Raw genomic sequence first — 21079 nt, 5'->3', positions numbered from 1 at the left:
ATGCAAGTGCAAGTGGTGTCAGTGCACTTGGGTTTCTAGTTTTCATTCATCTTGTTAGCTTGCTTACTCAATTTAGTATAAAATACTATATTTAGATACATTTTTACAGTTTTAAAAAATTAAAATTAGGGGAATGTATGATTCAGCCCCTAGGTGTGAATCATACTCCAATCATACTTTCATACCCGTCTGCATATGACGTATGATTGTGATATGAAAAAACTATGAGAGGGGGTACTATCACCATTGGTGACAATTCTTCTGTACCAGTTCGAGCAACAAGGACCATTCCCCTTTTACCAGATCGTTAGGACTTTTTTGCCAAATTACTATCTTATTTGTGCATGGTTTACACAGCTAGGGACATGCATGGTTTTCACACATGATGCAGATATTGTTGAAGATGGATCTACAAATGCTGTGCTTTGGACAGGTACACAAGCTCTACAAGTTGTATTGCGGTCTTTCCACAAGCTTGGGCTACTTTGACATGCCCGTTATGGGCATTTGAACTCTGATTCCATTTGATGGGCATCTCAAAAGATGTTAGTGAAGGGGGCTTCTATATTTTCTCCCCATTAACACTTTGTACCCTAGCTACATTCAAGGCAAGCAACATCGGCAACCTCATCCATACATTGCCTCATGTAGGACATCTACTTTGCTCGAGTTGGTTCTCATGGACTTGTGTGGACCTATGGGGTACACTCTCCCTCAAGAAGACCAAGTCTCTAATGCTGCTGGGTGCGTGATGATTTTAGCAAGTGTGTGGTCCTATTTCTTAGAATACATAAGTGAGGCATATAATAACTTTTGCATGACTAGAAGGTTTCAGCAAATGACTTTCAAAGTTTGAGATGCTCAATTTGACCATAGCGGTGAGTATTGCTCTAAAGTATTTGACAGGTTTTGTAGGGAGCACAGAATTCAGATCAAATTGAGTATTCTCATCCAAGCACACCATCAAAGAATGGTGTAGTGGAGCATGGCAATTGGACCATGCTTATTCATTCCCTTTGGGATGAGGCTGTCTCTATAGTGGTTCACATTTGCACTAGGTGCCATTTGGAGGCAACCTTGACACAAAGCTGAAGAAATTCATCTTTGTTGGTTACAGTATGACCACAAAAGGAATAAAGTTCTATGAGTCAAAGAAAAGAAAGATAGAGGTGAGTTGGGATGTGATTTTTGATGAGGCTGTAGTCTCGGACACTCCCATTGATGATTCTTCTATAGGGGGTTCTTCTTCAAGTGATTCTCCTCCACCATTAGCCCCTCCCCTACCTTCCATGATACCTCTTGGCATTATTCCTTTGTCTTCTACTACTGCTGCTCCTCCTCCTCCTCTCTCACTTCTACTCCATCCTTGCCTGCTTCTTCATCGAGTATTCCTACTCCTACCCCATCTCCTTAGGTTTCTTTAGGGGATATTGAACTATCAAAAGGGGAGCCATCTTCTTTTGATGAGGGGGATGCAACTTTGCCCAGTGAGGGGGAGTCCCTTACCCAAATAGGTACTTCATAGGTAGAGGAGACCTCTGGGTCTTCATCGTAGTAGGATCATCCTCTTGTTGTTGCATGGTGGTTTCATCAGCTTATGCAAGATTTGGGAGTTACTCATTTTCTTGAGACACTAGTAGACCCACATAGATCAGCTAGGCTACAAACCAATTAGGGTAGTTCAATCTGTGTGAACTATGTTCTTGTGTCCAAGATACTTCAGGATCATGAGCCTACCCTCATTGAGGAGGCTCTTGCACAAGTTGTTTGGCACTATGGGATGTAGGGGGAGCTTGATTCTATTGAGAAAAATTAGACTCAAGAGTTGGTTCTGCATTAAGGAAAGTTGGTCACTTTATTGGGGCAGTCATTCACTTTTTTTTTGCCTCACTGGTGCTCCATTAGGTGGCTGCAGTTTTCTCCTTCTTCATCGTGGACAGCAAGCTGTACACTCTTTGTCTCCATCACCATCATTGTCAAAAGGCTGTCATCAGTATTCAGCTAATTTGGTGTCCTCATTGACACTTTGGGTTGCGTGTAGGGATTGATCAGTCCTCATTGTATTCAACCTTCCTCATTGTTTAGTGTAGATCATTCTAGAAGAAATTAAACATTGCTGTTGGTCTTTTGAACTCCGCCCATCGCATCGTGCAAGCTACCCCTGCCCCCCCAATTGATTGTCGCGCCACCTCCCGTTGGATTCATTGCGCCCGCCGTGCTATTCCATCCTCGTCTCCATCGCTAGACCCCACTCTTGCCTGCGGCCCATCGCCTTTTGCCTCGTCCGTCGCCCCCCTTGCTGCTTGCACCCCCGCCTGCCCGTCGCCTGGTCGTTGCCCCCCTGCTTGCGCCTCCACCTTTCCATCGCCCCTGCCTGTGCCCCCGCCTGCCTGGCACTTGCCTATCCGCCGCCCCCTTGGCTGTGCCCCGGCTTGTGGTCTGCTGCACCTGCCCTGCCCGTCGCCCTGCTTGTGGTTCAGTGGCGCGCTTGCCCTGCCAATCCCCCCTTGCCAACCCCCCCCCCCCTCCCCCCCCCCCCCCCCCCCCCCCCCCCCCCAGTTGCTTCGTTTCTTTGCAGCAACTTTCCCCCCACTGGTAGCAAGCAACATGATAGGTAGGTTCTCAACATGGATGCACAATGGAAACCTCTGCTCAGACGCTGGTGCATTCTGCGAGTGCCCCCGAGTCAAACACCTTGTGCATCGTACAACTCTTAGTCATTCGTGCCACAGAGCTGGAGTCGAAAGAAACAATGATCTTTGGTCAGGTCGTAGAACACTCGTTGGGTCCCAACTTTGGGATTGGCTTCACTCCATGCTGTGCATTGGCACAACGCAAATTGCGGAGGCAGTCCTCATGGGCCAAGGGATCTTCATGGTTCGACTTACCTGTGTGGAAGCAGCTCGTGAGCTAGTGGATAGCTCACTCTTTGCCTCCACGAAGGGGGTCATCTACATGGTTCCCTGGTACGACTTCACAGTGGAGACATTTGTGCTCCATAATAGGCTTCTCAGACATCTGGTCACTTTACTTTTCCCCGGACTGGTGGTAGAGTACCGCCAGCTAGTGGAGGACTTTGGACGGCTCTTTGGCACAATTCTTCCTGCCTCCTTCGCAGATGTAGTGACAACTGCAAGAGTCCCAAAGGTACGGGTGGTTGTGAAAGACACAAAGAGTATATCAAAGTTCCTAGAGATTGAGGCAAGAGGGCACTCCTTTAGGCAGTAGGTCATTGTGACTGGGCAACTAGGGCAGTTCTTGCGTTGCCATGACTTCGGGCATTAGGCAGTAGACTGTATGCGCTTCGGAGCCAAGGCAGCTCCGCCGACAGGCCCACAGGTGGTGGATGCTGATGGTTTTACACGGGTCCAAAGATGACACAGAGGAAGATGGCACAGGGGGCCATAGTCAGCCCCTCAGACATAGCCACGAGAGCAGGGAGACGGAGGGCGAGCGATGGCCCCCCGGCAGAACACCCCGCAACCGTCCCTTGCCCGCCCCATCCGACATAACCACAATCCCCCACATCCACCACCCACGCCACAGGCTACCTCACCCGAGATCCCACAGCCCCCACACCCACCCTCCCCCCCTTCCCATGGTTACCCCACTGACCCTAGCCCACAACCCCCCTGTCTAGCAGCACACCCCTCCCAAACCCCCCGCACTACCTCTGGAGGTCCATCTACTAGCTCTGTGGTCCTACCTGAGAGTTGTGGAGCGTGGAGAGTTTCCACTACCTCTGGAGGTGGGGATCTTCGTGGTACGTAAGTCAAGAAGTGGCAAGGTCCATCTACTAGCACTGCTAGATGGACCAAACTATGCCTTCTTCTTTTAGATCTCTCACTCAAGGGACTGGACGATGATACAGATAGAGGAGGAGGTGAAGAGTTAGGTGGCGGACCACCTCTCTCTCTCAGTGGATGAGAGGAGGACTAGCACTGTTTTTATAGCAGTGGCCACGTTGCATGATGGACATCAACTGGTGGGCTGGTGCCGAGGTCCCACACTTGAGCATTATCTTTCGAGCCCTTCCACAGTGGAGAGCCTCGATGGATGTGATCGAGTGGCCACTGGCACAAGCTGCCCTTTTCTACTAGTGTACAGAGTCACGACTTTCAGCCTGACTGATAGATGCCCTAGTGGTACCACCTGGAGCATCTATCACCCCCATGGTCCACCCAAGGGCCACCATGGGGGGTTGGAGTTCGCTGGCGTCCAGGCTTGCGGCAAAGCGTATTCACATGCCCCATAGCTCTTCCTCTTCATTAGTAGCTTCCACACCGAACAGATGCCTGCTCGATCAATCACAGGTTTCCCTATGAGCTTACATCTTGCATCCTGGAATGTGAATAGTCTCCACTATAGTAGGGCACGTGGTTTCAGGAAGTTGATTGTTCGATAGGAGTTGCAGCCGGCCCTTGCTGGACAGATCGACATCCCACTTTTGCAGGAGCACAAGCTCATCCCTGCTTAGGCCCATCTGGTAGTAGGGAGGGTACTCCTAGGCAGTTCACACACTTACTAGGAGTACTCCATCAGTGCCCACGACAGGAGTGGAGGCGTATGCACCTCTATTGGCTCGAGCCTTACCACCTGTGTACGTGATCATGGGGCGATTGTGGCAGGGAGGGCTCTATGGACCAGGTTGGATATTGGGGACTTGTGCCTAGGAGTCCTCAGTGTCTATGCCCCTACAGAGGTTAGGGCATGCAACAGGTTCTGGGTGGAGATCACAATAGGACTCCCAAAGGTGGACTCCTGGATTGTTGGAGGAGACTTCAACAACCTGGAGGCCCTAGGGGACTAGTAGGGCTGAGGCAGAAACTACCAGGGTATGGCAGGGGAGGAGTAGGAGGCATGGGAGGTCTTCCTCCTTGCAGTAGGAGCATGCAACGCGTGGAGGGACCGACCCAGCTTTCCACAAGAGGGAGACGTCATTGGACTTCTCTTGGGGATATAGGCGGCTCGGTGGAGTTTTGCTGTTTTGCTGAAGCAGCTGGACAAGTTCTATGTGGGAGAGTGGGGGTGTTCTCGCGGAGGTTAGGTAGGGCAGTTGGCCGGCACCACCCTGTCTGATCACTGCCCGGTCCTCTTGACACTTGATCCCCCAGTTTCAGCCCTGGACACACGATCCTGTCGGTCCCCTAACTTGATCTACAGGAGGGAGGAGGTGAAGAGGCAAATTGAGTAGCTTTGGACTAGGGAATGGGACAGGAGGGACAGGATCGTAGAGGAGGTTGCAAAGGTCTTAGCCGAGTCGAGCAGGATCTGCCAAGAGGTAGCTCTATAGGCCAGGCAATAGAGCTGGGAGGAGAGAGCAGTCCGACAAGACCTAGCAGCCACGCGAAGACTTCTCCAGGAGGCACCAGGGGACCCCACTCTCCACTCACAGGAGGTGCGCACTCGGGCAGCCCTCGCCGGCCTCGAGGATAGACTCTTGGAGTTTTCCTTCTGTACCTCAGCAGCTTTTTGGGCACAGAAGAGGGGGACACGATGTGCAGGGAGTTTTTCCAAGTGCATCAGCCTCGCATTTGTTAGAGATCACAGCCTGGTGCAGTCGGACAGTGTGCAGTCGGACTGCACAGTCGGACTGCCATGTGTCCGACCCACTGCAGGCAGTCTGCAGCCGACTGGGCATTTCTGGCGCCCTATTTCCTGGCAGTTTCTGGCTATAAATAGCCGCCATTCCCAGCAGTCTCCAACACTTCTCTGCTCGCAGATTACAGACCGGAGACGCGCAGATTCCGTCTCTGTTCGCAGATTTCAGACAGGAGACAGTGCAGACTGCAGCGGACTTCGAGGTGAACAGCAGGTTGCATCGTCGAGGTGGAGACATGCAGTCCAGCGCACTGCGCCCGTGTATATATCTGCATATCTTTGTATTCAGCACACTTTATACAGCAGATCTTCATCTTCCACTGTCTCTTTCTCTCTCTTCTCTCTCTGCGTTCTCTCTCTCTCAGTCCTACGCTTCCGCACCGCTGCACTCTGACATGGTATCAGAGCAGTGTTAGAGGGCTGACTGAGCGCAGAATCAACCGGAAGAGGAGTTTCCATCGCGACACAAATTTGCGTTTTTTGCGTTTAAGGGCAAACAGGAGGGCTGCGCCTTGGAACAAGGCTGAAACGAGTGTGGATGTGCAGGAAAGGAGTCCAGGTGGTGGATTTGCTGCTGTTTGCTGCTGTTTGACGCGGAGAAAGTTTGAGTTTTCAGCCTACAAGTGCAGGTTTTGCTTTTTCATCGCCTCCGGCGGGTGAAGAAGGTTCAGGACGCGGAAGAGCCTTAGCAGGCTGAGTTTTCCCAGTCAGAGGGGGCTGCTTTTTGAAGGCATTACAGGTGAAGATGTCTACAGAGATTGACTTGGAGTTCCAGTCGATTATGGACCGGAAGGTGCCTGTCTTACCGGCTCTTCCTGCAGATCAGAAGCTCGACGGCGACAACTACCGCATTTGGCGCGTCATGATGTTGGCCATCCTTGAGTCCTATGATTTGGCGGAGCTGGTACAGGAGGAGATCGACCGGCCCTCGGTAAGAGATGAGTCCAAACTCTCTTCCGATGCTCGTGCGGAGTTGGCCAAGGCTCAGTCTCATTGGGACAAATTGAATGCAAGGATTCGTTCCTTTCTCTTTCTATCATGTACTACAGCCGTGATCGCTCACATCGAGCACTTGATGGTGGCTCGGGAGATATGGCTGGAGCTTGATCAGATGTACAATTGGATGACCCTTATGAAGCGGGTTTCTTTGGAGGTACAGATGCGGACCTTGTCCATAAATAAGTCTTCTTCGCTGCGGGAGCACATTAACAAGCTAAGGCAGCTTCAGATGCAGGTTCAGAATGCGGGGAAGCTGATTTCCTCCGAAGACATGGCGATCACACTATTGTCCCAGTTGCCGCCACGATTCGGTACATTTTACTCTGCCCTTATTGCTTTGGGGCGAGAGTCTACTCTTCGGTGGGAAGAGTTGGTTCCTATGGTCTTGGACCAAGAGGAACAGTTAAAGGGACAGAATGCTTCCAAGTTGGAGGCGCTGATAGGTTAAGCCTCTCAGAAGAAGGGGAAGGACCAAAAGAAGAAGAAGGGGGATAACAAGTCCAAGAAGGACAAGGAGAAGGACAAGGACAAAGACTCCACATGCCATATTTGTGGAAAGACTGGCCATTGGAAGAAGGATTGCCCTGACAAAGACAAGAAGGACACCAACAAGAAGGACACCAACAAGAAGGACACCAAGGATTCTGGAGCGGTGGCTGCACCCTCATCAGCTGCATTTCTTCATCTAGCTGTCATTGAGGACGCTTCACCGAATGCTTCTGATGCTGCGATGACGGCTCCCCAGGCTCGAGAGTGGATCGTTGATAGTGGTGCCTCACGGCACATGACTCTTTCATCAGATGGTGTTGCCTAATTGCGACCCTCGCGTGGGCAGATTCTCATTGGAGACAGCTCTTCAGTATCTCTTGCAGGTCGGGGTAAGATGCAGCTTATTCCCGATGGTCGAGGTGGTACCCATATCTCAGAGGTTTTGCATGTACCAGGATTAGGGTACCATCTCCTTTCAGTTCATAAGATTTGCTTCCTTGGCCTTTTGGTGGAGTTTGACAGTACTACGGTGCGAGTCCTTGATCGTGGATCGAGGAAGGTTCTCTCATCCGGATATGAGGAGAACGGCATTTACAAACTGAAGTCTTCCACCGCCCTCTCTACTCTTCTTCTTACCTCTCAGTCACAGTCAGAGTTATGGCATGCTCGGTTTGGTCACCTGAACTATGATTATCTTCGGAGGGCGTCACGTGGACAGCTTGTTCGAGGGTTGCCGGATATAGTGGTGAGCCAGCAGCCATGTGTCTCCTGCATTCGGGGGAAACAACATAGGGATGCCATTCCCCACACAGCTTCGCGACGGTCTACTTCCCCGATGGAGCTTGTATCTACGGATCTATGTGGCCCTATGAGGAATGAGTCCTTGCGTGTGAGCTCTACTTCATGCTGATCGTGGATGACTACAGCAGGATGACATGGGCCTATTTTTTGGCATTAAAGTCAGAAGCTTTCTCACACTTCAAGGATTGGCTTCTCTTTGAGGAGAACCGATCGGGCCGGAAGTTGAAGACCTTGCGATCCGACAAGGGCGGTGAATTTGTTTCTAATGAGTTTGCTCGGTTTTGTGCAGATAAAGGAATTCACCAGGAGTTTGCCAATACCAACACTCCTCAAGAAAATGGCATTCTTGAACGGAAGAACCGCAGTGTGATCGAGATGGCGCGCACCATGATGGAGCACCGACAGACCCCTTAGGTTCTGTGGGCCGAGGCTGTGGCTACTGCAGTCCATATCCTTAATCGATCCCCTACTTCAGCCGTGGAAGGGATGACCCCGTTTGAGGCTTATTTTGGGACGAAGCCAGATGTTTCTTACTTTCGGGTCTTTGGGTGTGATGCCTATGTTCACATTCCCAAGGCTCACCGTGATATATTTGAAGCAGCTTCCCGAAAACAGGTATTTGTTGGCTACAGCTCCCAGTCCCAAGGCTACCGATTGTATGATCCCGTCAAGCGGGATGTGTACACTAGCCGTGATGTGCGGTTTGTGGAGGTTCCGGCTACATCAACGGGTGAGGAGCATCCCGTTCTTGGAGATCCAGGGGAGAGTTGGGCTCCTTCTACAGTTCCACTGGAACCCGTGCCTTTTGATTATGATTCTGTTTCTGACACAGAGTCTACTGCACCTCCGGTCACCTCAGAGGAGTTACCACCGGTGGATATTCCAGAGTCTTCTGCTGATGGAGAGAGACGAGGGGAGGTTTAGCCTCCTCCTCGCTGGGCCCGTGACACACTCCGTGATTCAGGGATCGAGGGGGTTCCTGAGGAGTGGGGACCGCACGATGGTCCACAACGGTCACGGCGGCACCAAGCACATTCTACGGAGCTTGTTTGCTCTAACTATTGTTTGATGACCCGTGTTATGCAGGATCGAGAGCCCACCCCCGTGAAGGAGGCTTTACAGTCCGCACCATGGAAGAAAGCTATGGAAGCCGAGTTGGAGGCTATTGAGAGGAATGGCACTTGGTCACTTGTGCCCCGCCCCCTGAATAAGAAGGTGATTGGCGTCAAGTGGGTCTTCAAGACCAAATACCTTAGCGACGGTTCTTTGGATAAGCACAAGGCTCGCCTTGTTGCTAAAGGTTTTGCACAGCGCCCAGGGATTGACTGTCATGATACTTTTGCCCCCACAGCTCGTATGGCGACCATTAGAGCTGTTCTTGCTTTGGCTGGTCATAGGAGATGGCCTGTTTACCAGTTGGATGTGAAGTCGGCCTTCCTCAATGGTGATTTGAAGGAGGAGATCTATGTTGAGCAGCCTCCTGGCTTTGGATCTTCAGATGGGAAAGTCTACAGGTTGAAGAAGGCCTTGTATGGCCTCAAGCAGGCTCCGCGTGCATGGAACGAGAAGATTGATTCGTTCCTCCAATCTCAGTTGGGATATCGGCGTTCCAAGGCCGATCCGCAGCTTTATGTTCACACTTCCGAGGATGGTTGTGTGCTTTTTGTTTTATATGTTGATGATTTGATTGTCACAGGTGATGATGCACAGCAGGTCCAAGAGACGAAGTCAGCTTTACATCGGACGTTCGAGATGACGGTCTTGGGTCTACTCCACTTTTTTTTGGGCCATGAGATTTATCAGTCTCAGAGGGGGATCTTCATCTCTCAATAGAGATATGTACAGGAGCTCTTGGTGTCTTTTGAGATGGAGGATTGTCGGGCCCTTTCTACTCCTATGGATCCGAACTGGAAGGCCACTTCCCATTCAGCTTCTCCTTTGGCGGATGCTTCCCGCTATCGTCAGTTGATTGGGTCCTTGATTTGGCTTCTCAACACTAGGGTTGATCTATGTTTTGCTGTTGGGCTCTTGGCAGGGTTCATGAGTGAACCTCAGACGGTGCATTGGCAGGCTGCTCAGAGGATACTTCGGTATTTGAGGGGGACGTCTGATTTAGGGATTCATTACCCCGCAGGGACAGATGGTTCAGATCTTGTACTTGCAGGTTGGAGCGACTCGGATTGGGCCGATGATGTGGACCACAGGTGGTCTACTACAGGTTACTGTTTTACCTTGGGTGTAGGTGTTATCTCATGGAGTAGCAAGAAGCAGCCCACAGTAGCCCTTTCGTCTACTGAGGCGGAGTATCGGGCCGCGTCTTCCACCACATGTGAGGCTATGTGGCTTCGGAGATTATTGGAGGAGCTTGGGTGCCCCCAGACTCGTCCTACTTTGCTGCAATGTGACAATGAGAGTTGCATTGCCTTGGCATGGAACCCTGTTTTTCATGCCCGGACGAAGCACATAGAGATCCAGTACCACTTCATCCGAGAAAAGCTTCTGGATGAGACCATCACTGTGGAGTACTCCAAGACGGAGGACAATCTTGCGGATTTGTTTACGAAGGCACTTCCCCAGGCTCTACTTCGGAGACATTCTAGATCCCTCAGGCTTCTATCCTGCCCAGGCTCTGAGAGGGGGTGTTAGAGATCACAGCCTGGTGCAGTCGGACAGTGTGCAGTCGGACTGCACAGTCGGACTGCCACGTGGCAGTCCGACCCACTGCAGGTAGTCGGCTGCATTTAAATGCAGCCGACTGGGCATTTCTGGCGCCCTATTTCCTGGCAGTTTCTGGCTATAAATAGCGGACATTCCCAGCAGTCTCCAACACTTCTCTGCTCGCAGATTACAGGCCGGAGACACGCGCAGATTCCGTCTCTGTTCGCAGATTTCAGACAGGAGATAGTGCAGACTGCAGCGGACTTCGAGGTGAACAGCAGGTTGCATCGTCGAGGTGGAGACACGCAGTCCAGCGCACTGCGCCCGTGTATATATCTGCATATCTTTGTATTCAGCACACTTTATACAGCAGATCTTCATCTTCCACTGTCTCTTTCTCTCTCTTCTCTCTCTGCGTTCTCTCTCTCTCAGTCCTACGCTTCCGCACCGCTGCACCCTGACAGCATTTCTGGAGATTAGATTCGCAGCCTCCGGGATTAGTATGGGAGGATTCGCTCTAGCCCAGATGAGGTGATGGAGATTGCCACAAATTACTATAGACACCTTTTCCAGCAGGAGGCAGTCTCAGCTAGGGGACAGGGTTGTAGACAGTAGGTTTGGGACCACATCCCGTCCCTCGACCACATCCGGTTCCTCGTCACAGAGGAGATGGGTTGCTCCCTCCTAGATCCCTTCACAGAGAAGGAATTAGAGGAGGTTCTCCATGCACATGATGGGTAGAAATGCCCGAGAGAGGATGGTCTTTCTAAGGTCTTCTTTGCTTCCTATTGGGAGGTTGTGAAGGACCCCCTACTACTAGCCTTTCAGGAGATCTTTAGCTCAGGACGGATGCTAGGGAGTCTATCGGCAGGTCTTATCAATCTCCTCTCCAGAGAGGGAGACCGGTTGGAGCTATCCGAGTGGAGACTGATCACCCTGTTGTGAGTAGCCTACAAGGCATTGGCAAAGATGATTGGTAGGCGACTCTGCCCTGTGTTTCCAGACATCATTCATGACACACAGACATGCTTTGTTTAGGAGCATCCTAGACAATGTCTTCACTTTCTTTGAGGTGACAAAGTGGGCCTAACACAATGGTGAGGGATTGGCAACTCTACTCTTGGATTTCGAGAAAGCCTATGATAGGGTTGACTGGGACTTCTTAGAAGGCACCATGGTAAGATTAGGCTTTCCCTAGGAATGGATCCGTGGGGTCTCCGCACTTTACAAATTGGCTACCAGCAAGGTTCTCATAGGTGGCAAGCGAGGGGAGGAGTTTCGATTGGAGAGATTGGTTCGGTCGGGCTGCCCCCTGGCCTCGTATCTGTTCCTACTCTTTGCAGAGGCGATGTCGCACTTCCTTAGGTCACGTGTGAGCGGGCTACGTGGTTTCCGACATCCGGTGAGAGAGAAGACAGAGTTGCTAGACTCAGAGTATGCAGATGCTACAACACTCTACATAGAGGAAGATGAGCTGATGTTGGAGAGAGTGAGACTAGCTCTCGAGGTGTTCTGCACGGCAGCGGGAGCAAAAATCAATTGGAGAAAGTCAGTTGGTTTCCTGATGGACTCGGACTCTAGCACGGAGTGGGGCGTCCACTTGGGATTTAGTTGGGTGTGCAGAGGGCAGACTGTCCATTACCTAGGATTCGAGGTGGGACTCGACATCACTCCTGTACAATAGTTTCTTCCAATCCTCGACTCTATTCGAAGGAAGTTGACCTATTGGAGTACAACTTGCCTTTCCCTAGCGGGCCAAGCCCTAGTGGTTAACTAGGTCCTCCTAGTGATGGCTTGGTACATCGCCCTGTGTTGGTGCTTCTCTTCATCTTGTGTAGTGCAGCTTTGCTGCCTAGTGCGGAATTTTCTTTAGGCTGAGTTTGACGGTTCCAAGGACTCCCAGGCCAAGGTGGCATGGGCGACTATCATTCGACATCGGTCAGAGGGAGGGCTTGGGATCATAGACCCAAAGTATCAAAGTCTGGCCCTTTTGGGCAAGCTAATAATCCGCAGTCTCACACTAGGAGGGCAGACATGGAAGGTTCTATTGCAAGAGGGTCTCCAGGAGTGTAGACCGAGGCTTGGTGGTGACTTGAGGCCGTCCTTGAGATGGATCTTCACGACAGCACAGATCACGCCCCCCAGATCTTCCTTCCTACGTAGCTTACTTCGTGTGTGGCAGGGACTCCGTAAGGCCCTAATTCAGAGCCCCCCAGCATGCCAAGAGGAGATAGACCGCCAGCCAGTGATCTGGAATTCCCAGGTCAAAGATCGGGATGGGATACAGATTGGTGAGCGCCCCCGCATGCAGTGGGTTGGCTGGGAGGCTGGGCCTTGGCCGGTACCATCAGGACACGGTGGGAGATGTATAGGTTGGTGGATCAGGAGGTGTTGCAGCGGGCATTAGGTTGCCTAAGAGGAGTGGAGTTGAGAAGAAGGGAGATTGATGGAGCAAGACCTCAGGAGTGGCTTGATCCCCTGATATGAGAGCCGGTAGAGCCCGGTAAGGTATGGGCCGCTAGGTTTTCACCAATAGGCATCCCCCTATAGGTGGCAGGTAGAGTGGGCAGTGCCTCACATGGAACTTTCTTCACCATGCAAGAGGGGGGACGTCTTGTCCTTGACAGAGGGCAGCAGGATGAGGGATTATGTGTCCTTTCGTGGAGGAGGATTCGGTGGTTGGCCTTCAGGGGAAAACATGGCGTTTGGACCCTTAAGTGTTTTGGGAGGAGCTTCATGAGTGGTGCCTCTGGATTTGGGAGGGCAAGCCACTTGATGAGCTAGAGTGGGACCCTGGAGAGCGGTTATGGCCGGCCACTATGGTTGCCAAGAAGCCATCGAGGTTCCTGGAGACAACCAGGATTGGTAGACATGTACTGATGTAGGAGGACATGGACTAGGCGCCTTCGCGTAGCAGGTACTGGGCAGAGCACAGTATTACGGATGCTTTCCGACGGACTTTTTGGCACCGCCTATGGGACAGCTGGAGGCCGAGGAGGTTTTCATATTTCGCATGGCTGTTAGCACATTGAGGTTTGGCGGTGGGGAGTTGGTTAGCCCAGATACAGAAGGATGGAGGTTGTAAACGTTGCACACAGTAGGTTCTGGAAACTCCAAAGTACTGCCTTTAGTCATGTGAGGCAACACAGCTCGTGTGAAGAGCATACCGCATTCTCTGCCATATAGCACCCAACCTGGGATGTATCTCATGGGGATCTTTCTGCTGGCAGGCAGTTAGCGAGGGCCGTCACCTTTTGTATGATGCTAGGATGTAGGACACGATCTCCATCATTGAGGATGGGTCTTGCGCAGTGGTCGGTTTGGAGGCTTTACCCATCTGCGAGGTATTGGAGCCCACAACAAACCATTCTGAGGTATGGGAGATTGTAGGGAGTCTTATTGGATGACACATATGGAAGGCGCGGTGTCGGGAGGTTTTTGGTGGGGAGAGACTTTCAGTACAGGCGACTTTGGCAGAGCTCTGGACCTCCATCATCCACTCCCTCCATGGCTGATGGGACCAAGTGTAGGGCGAGTCTTGAGCTTGTCAGGAGCTCCGTTTTCATTTCATGTGCACTTGGGGGGAGTGGACTTGTTTTTCATAATGCAGGCAGGCAGCCCTAGATGGCGATACACCCCCCCTGCATGGCTTCTTGCCCCCATCCCCCTTAGACCGCCCTGAGAGGCTTGCATACTTGATATATCTTTGACTTTGCATCAGCTCCAGCTAGTCTGTTGAGCATGAGCACTTCTTTGTATTCAAGATTTTTTCTGAAGTAATATAATTAGCCACACTTTATTTGAAAAAAAAAAAGTGTAGATGATTCTTCTCTTCGTGCTTTCTCTTCTTTTCTCCTTTTCTCTCAGTATTCGTGATTCTCTTCCGTTGTGCACTCTTGGCTACAGTCTTCTCCTTCTCTATCGTGGACAGTAGGCGGCACACTCACTTTGTCACCGTCACCATATCCATCATTGACAAAGGTGCTATCATCATTATTTAGGCTGCTCCGGTGCCCCCATTGATGCCTTGGGCTGTGTGTAGGGATTGATCAATCCTCATTGTATTCAGCCTTCCTCATTGTTTAGTGTAGATCATTATTCTCTTCTTGCTTTCTCTTCCTCTCTCTTTGTCTCTCCATGTTCGTCTCTTCCGTTGTGCACTCTCACAGGACTATAAGACTAAATATACCTAGCTAATGGTACTTGGACAAGCACAAACTAGGCTTGTTGCCAAGGGTTTTGCATAGAGGGTAGACTTGGATTGCTCAAAGACTTTTGCATTGATAGCTTGTATGTTTACTACTCAGGCTCTTGGCTCTCATAGCCCATCATTGTTAGCTCATTTTTTAGATGGATGTGAAATCTTCCTTTGTGAATGGCATTCTTAAGGAGGAGATTTATGTTGATTAGCTTCTTGGTTCTTCTGTGTATGAAGTTATGCAACATAGAATATACATACACAACTTAAACACAATAACTCAAACAAAAATGTCAAAACACAAATAGAGAAAAACGATATCTAGGGCTCTGTTGGGTTTTGTAACAGTTGCAGGGTTGGTAATCCTTGGACCATGTCATCACATGAGAATACTTTTAAACCTTTTTTGACAACTGGGGGATAGCATTAGCAGTTGACAAAATGTTAAGTTAGGATGGAAGGTGTCTAGGTCCTTGACCAAGTCATATCCCTTTATTGGATCCATTGGCTTTTCCAATTGACTAGGGAATGGTGCTATACCCACTTTCATTTATGCACTTTCTTCAAGCAAGGGTTACATCATCATTTCTATCACAGGAGGTACATCCACCTCTTCTTGCACCAAGTGGTTGGTAGGAGCTTGTATTAGGTCGCAAGGTGCTACTGCTAATGTGATAGTAGTCGTGGATGGCTTGACAGCCACCGGAGGAAGAGGGCTAATGGTGAATTGCAAAAAAGGGATGAAGAGAGAGATTGGGAAGCTTCTTATTCATAGATGTGGATCCTCCCAAAATTAGGGTTTTGGATCATGGGACACAGAAATTTTGGTAATCTTTGGGTTTTGGGGCTGTTTTAATGAGCTAGTGAAGATTTAATGTGTAATGCATTTTTTTAAAGCTTAATAGTCTGCAAGGTAAGGAGGATCATGCCTATAGGTTGCAGAAGGTCCTCTGTGGCCCGAAGCAAGCTCCTAGGGCTTGGTATTGGTGGATCAATTGACTCTTTCTATGGAGTGGCTCCCACTGATAAGACCATGATTCCAACCTTTATCATAAGGTTGAGGGTTAGAAATGTGTTTTAGTCATCCTTTATGTGGATGACTTGATCATTGTAGGGAGTGATTTAGCTCCATTAGAGTTTGACAGAGACATGGGATGTGTGGTTGTTTTCTGCCCATTCTAGGGTGTGCAGTACAATGCATTACATTGAGTATTTTAGTGTGTTCACACTAGTTGAGGTTGTTATCCAGCCCAGTGCATTTCTTTTTTAGTGTGGCTGGAGGCTGTGTTTACATTAGAAGCAGATGAGGGAAACAGCTGGTTGTTTTGACAATCAATTTTTCTTCATTATTTTATTACCGATTATGCAGTCAGCTAGCATTTATGTCACTGGTATGCAGCAATCAGCCAGTGTTTAGCATTTTCTGCTATTTGTAGGAGTGCCGCTAGTGACTGGTCCTCGTTCTTTTGCAAATTCAGCACACACCAACACCTTGTTGTTCTCCTCCATCATGTGCTACTTCCTTTCGTCATCAGTTCTGGTGCCCTCACTAACGCTTTGGGCTGCATGCAGGAACTTATCAGTCCACGTTGTATTCAGCATTCTTTTGGAGTTCAGTGCAGATTGTCTTCTTCCATTCTCTTCTTTCATTGCAGTCTTTCTCTTCCCTTTTGTCTTTGTCTTCATGTTGTTCTTTTGTCGCACACTCTTAGAGATGCTTGTCGTAAACTAACTGCATTGATACATCATTGCAGATCACTTAAGCAATATGTCTACTTTCAACATGGCCATGACTGTTGCATTTATTGTACATACTACAAAATGAAAAAAAGCAGTGTGGAGTATATAAGAAACCATAACCGCAATGATAAAAGTGAGTTTGGTGGGGTTGGAGAGTGTAACTTGACTTGAAATTGCTCAAGAAACAACTACAACATATCCCCAAATCAGAAAGGCAAGATGTCTACTTGCAACATGGCAACGACTGCTGTATTTGTTGTACATACTGCAGAATGCAAAAAGGAGTGTGAAGTATAGAAAAGACCATACCAGCAATGATAAAAGTGAGTTTGCTGAGTTAGGAGAGTGTGAACTTGTCTTGATGCAGGAATTGGTCTCACTGCAATGTAGCAAGATGGCTCAAAATTAGCAGATATGAGTCATAGGTGTCAAAAGATGACGTACCAGCGAGACAATAGGGTTTGCGGGGAGGAACACGGAGTGAACTCGGCAAACATGGAGAAGAGAAGAGAAGAGAGAAGAAACTTTGATGAATGGAACGATGAAGTTCTGAATCACGGAGTGAATGTGTTACAAGGGAACAAGGGTGGTGTAGCACAAGGAAGATGATGAAGACAACCACGAACCATGAACTGCAATGTCCTCTTGAAGGGGTGTGAGGGTAGTGGAGAGGCTGGAGAGAAGAGGTGACGGACTGAATGAATCAGCCATGAGGAATGAATGAGAGAGTGGTCTATAAATAGGCACAGTCAGTCTAGGATGGTGCCCCTTTTTGGGGCTGCAAACACAAAAGCGCAAACTGCAGGTGAAGGGTTTCTCAACACCCCCTCTTAGGTCCAAAAAGGGGAAGAAGAGAAGAGTGAGGTGGAGATGGAATGCTACATGTTGAAGAATGCTCATGCAGTAGGTGCCACTTGGACAATGTCCCTCATGGGAAAATTGTTCACTTGCCCAAGCGCCCTAGTACAAAGATGATGAAAACATGCAATGCATAGGAGGAATGTCGAACTTTTTGTGGTGCCGAGAACCATAAGGATATGCTTGTTCTCGATCTCGGGAGGTGGCTCCATGCTGACCAAGGGATGAAGAAGATCCACCCTGTAATCTGAGAATACCACCTGAAAAGAAACCTTTGAAGATAGTTAGGAGGCTGGATGAACTGTAGAACCCGAAACTTGACCTCGGGAGAGAAGCCACTAGCTCCGTGACTCCATGCTGGAAGGAATATGAAGGCCTAGCCACCAAGTCACGGCTGAAGATCCAAGGGCCCCGATCTAGGTAGATCCTCTAGATCATGGATATAAGTAGAGGAAATGACTGCTCAAAGGAGAGCCACTCCTCGAAAAGTGAAAGGTGGTGGTGTGTGAAGAACTTCATGGCACATAGGGTCCCTCTCTGAATCGGAAGGAGTAGAAGTAGGAGCCCCCTTTGAAGCCGAAGAAGAACTGGAAGCCTTAGAGGAGTAAGAAAATCCCCCTTTGAATCCGAGTCTGAGAGAGAAAGGGAATCCAACCACTCATGGCTCACGGACTGTGAAGCATTTGATGATGAAGTGCCGCCGGTTGTGCCGAAGAAGGTATTTGGTGCTTTGAAGAAGAAGTCGGGAAGCACCCAAAAGTGGCCTCTTGAACCTGAGTGGAAGAGGGTGGGGAAGAAGGAGGCTTAGGATGAGCCAAAGGTGGGGAATAGTTGCGAGCTCTCAGAAGAGTGGACTGTGGAGGAGATGTGGGCTAGGGAAGCCACTCTACTGGGAAGTGGGTGGGGGAAACCTCCGTACAGTGGGGTGGTCTCCAAGAGGGCTTATGGCCTCGTAAGTTCTTAGAGCCTACGTGTGCTCGAAAGGACTTAGTGCACGTCAGGTGCGGCTTATTGCCTTGAGCATAATACTCCGATAGTCGATGCAAAACGATCTCTGTGGCCTAGAAAGGAGAGGTGGCATAAGAAATGCTTGGTGAAAGACGCATATACTCCGGAGGGGTAGGGAGCAAAGGTCGATGTCGATAGTCTTCGGTGGGATGACCGTTCATGCCGTAGTAGTAGCACCCAATAGAAGGGCAATTTGTCAATGGAGACGCCATGGTACCGGTGTGGCAAACTAGAGAAGGGAGGGTGGGAGGGAGAAAAAAGATATCTCCCAATGCGCAGTGGAAATGATAGAGAAATAAAATGTTGATGCCGAACCCGCCACTGGTCTTTGTCTTCTCTGATGAGGAGGAGAGAGAAAGACAAAACGCAAGAAAAACCAGCAGCAATAGTCAGCATGTTGAAATCAGCTCCAAACAGTGTGTGGTAGGTTGGAAACAGGGGCCAGACTATTGGAGACAGCAATGGCCAACTTGGACCACGATATCCTCCGCGTCTGAGGTGTGGGTAGCAAGCTGAAATACCTGAAATCTGCAAAAACGAGATTGTTTTCTGAATGGAGAGTGATCAACAATAGTCGCTTTGTTGTAAATAGCTGAAAACTATGGGTGGAAGGCTAGAAACAGGCGCCAGACTGTAGATGAGAGCAAGGGACAGCTGAGACTGCCATGTCCTCCGCGAAAGGGTGTGGGCAGCAAGCTGAAAACACCTGAAACCTGCAAAAACGAGATGTTGATGCAGTGGAAGAAGAAGAGAAGTGGATGCCGAACCTGCCACTGGTCTTTGCCTTCACTGGAGTGGAGGATCTTCGTTGCTAGGTGAGCAGATTCAGCTCTAATACCATGTCAAAATATGACATACCAGTGAGACAGTAGGGTTTGCGGGGAGGAACACAGAGTGAACTCGGCAAACATGGAGAAGAGAAGAGAAGAGAGAAGAAACTCTGATGAATGGAATGATGAAGTTCTAAATCATGGAGTGAATGTGATACAAGGGAACAAGGGTGCTGTAGTACAAGGATGATGACGAAGATAGCCACGAACCACGAACCGCAATGTCTTCCTGAAGGGGTGTGAGGGTAGTGGAGAGGCTGGAGAGAAGAGGTGACGGACTGAATGAATCAACTGTGAGGAATGAATGAGAGAGTGGCCTATAAATAGGCACAGTCAGTCTAGGATGGCGCCCCTTTTTGGGGCTGCACCCTAAACGCAAAACACAGAAATGCAAAAACGCAGGTGAAGGGTTTCTCAACAATAGGGTTGCAGAAAACACTTGAAATTTGGTTGAGAGCACCCTCTAGGTTACACACATCTTTGAGAGGTGAGTCCAAATATCCAATCTCATGTGCACTTGTGTGAAAGGAGCTTGTAGAGGGGGTGCTTTGATACCAATTGTTGGAAACAATGCAACAGGTCAAAACAAGATTATAAGAAAGACTGGAGTAGTAAGAAGAAGCCCACAATGCTAGCAAAGGTAATGACAAGGAAGAAGACCAAAAGATAGGTATGCAACCCTAAAATGGACAAGAGTAGGGTCTGCACAAGCCCAAGGGGCAAAACTCTTAAGGAGGGAGTGCTAAGTGTGTTCACACATCATTACAAATTACTTTAGTATGTAAAACATATTAAAACATATTGCTCTATGTTATTGTTGATATTGCACATTCTTTTCACAGAAATATTACCTTCAAGGCAATTTATGCATGCCTTCACTGTTCTGCGTGTCTTCATGTTTTTCAAGCTTGTCATTCTTCTGCAAAAAGTCTGTGCAAGTGAAAATCACTTGCAGTCTATTAATCAGCATTTGCAATGTTTTTATACCATGTAGTTTGTTTCAGTGAAAATGCAGATGATCATTGTAGGGCCACTGTCATGGTAATTGTGCAGAAAAATAAGCTGCAATACTGAACAAATGCTTGATGGTTCTCTTGTCTAGGAAGCTCTTCGAGAGTTATGGGCAGAGTCTTTTCCAGATTTGCAGCTGAATGGGCTTGTGTCAGAGCAGTGGAAAGAAATGGGTTGGCAAGGCAAGGATCCATCCACTGATTTCAGGTACATGTTAACATAAGCTTTCATGTACTCAGCTGATTCTGTTCCTACCAAGGTGGTGTTGTGGTTAACGCAGTAAATGAGTGTGAATGTTATTTACACATTAGGATATACTCTATGTTATTGATATATCTTATACCAAAGCAGTCAGAAAATTTCTAATTGAAACTTGAAGTGTGTGTGAGTCTATAATGTAAGGAAATGTCGTACTTACTTATTTCTAAATGCATGATGTTACCAGCTGCCAGTTATGACTGAACTCCATCATTCCAATGCATGGAATGCTATTGCTCCACCAGTTTATGTTAGTTTGAACTTTGTATTTTTCCAACAATTCAAGTTGTGAGAGAGACTGAATAAGATTGAATGTGCAAGGTTAACCTTGATAGAACATTCCAAAGCTTGTAGACATTGTTGTCCTCCTTCCCTTGACACACCACCTGTCTAGTCTGTCCGTCTTGGAGTCTTGAAGGATATAGCATCGAATTCCACTATAAGGCCAAGTTCACATATCTTGCTCACTGGGAGTAAGTGGTAGCCAAGACTGGGGACATATAAGACCTCTGATGAATGAACATTACCATGTCCATTGGGAATAATCTACATCTCACCAATGCCCTAGATCAGGACTAAAGAACTGTCTCCAATAAGAATATGCGCTCCGATCGAATGCAAGCGGGCA

At 48.9% G+C, this 21079-nt stretch overlaps 1 protein-coding gene across 3 annotated transcripts in view; it reads left to right on the top strand.

Annotated features, from left to right (window-relative positions):
• LOC148032671 (uncharacterized) overlaps nt 1-21079 on the top strand; it is a 69468-nt gene that overhangs the window by 6748 nt on the left and 41641 nt on the right. For all 3 annotated transcript variants that reach the window (XM_087683291.1, XM_087683290.1, XM_087683289.1), the window contains one exon: nt 20285-20400. In XM_087683291.1, the coding sequence (XP_087539417.1) occupies nt 20285-20400 (116 nt within the window). The remainder of the gene's footprint in view (nt 1-20284; nt 20401-21079) is intronic.

Source organism: Lygodium microphyllum, chromosome 8 (genome assembly GCF_053477565.2).
Source record: "Lygodium microphyllum isolate KBCC chromosome 8, Lygodium_microphyllum_v1.1.10, whole genome shotgun sequence".
Taxonomy (NCBI): Eukaryota; Viridiplantae; Streptophyta; class Polypodiopsida; order Schizaeales; family Lygodiaceae; genus Lygodium; species Lygodium microphyllum.
Note: the sequence above shows the minus strand (reverse complement) of the source record. Positions and strands in the feature narration are given on the sequence as shown.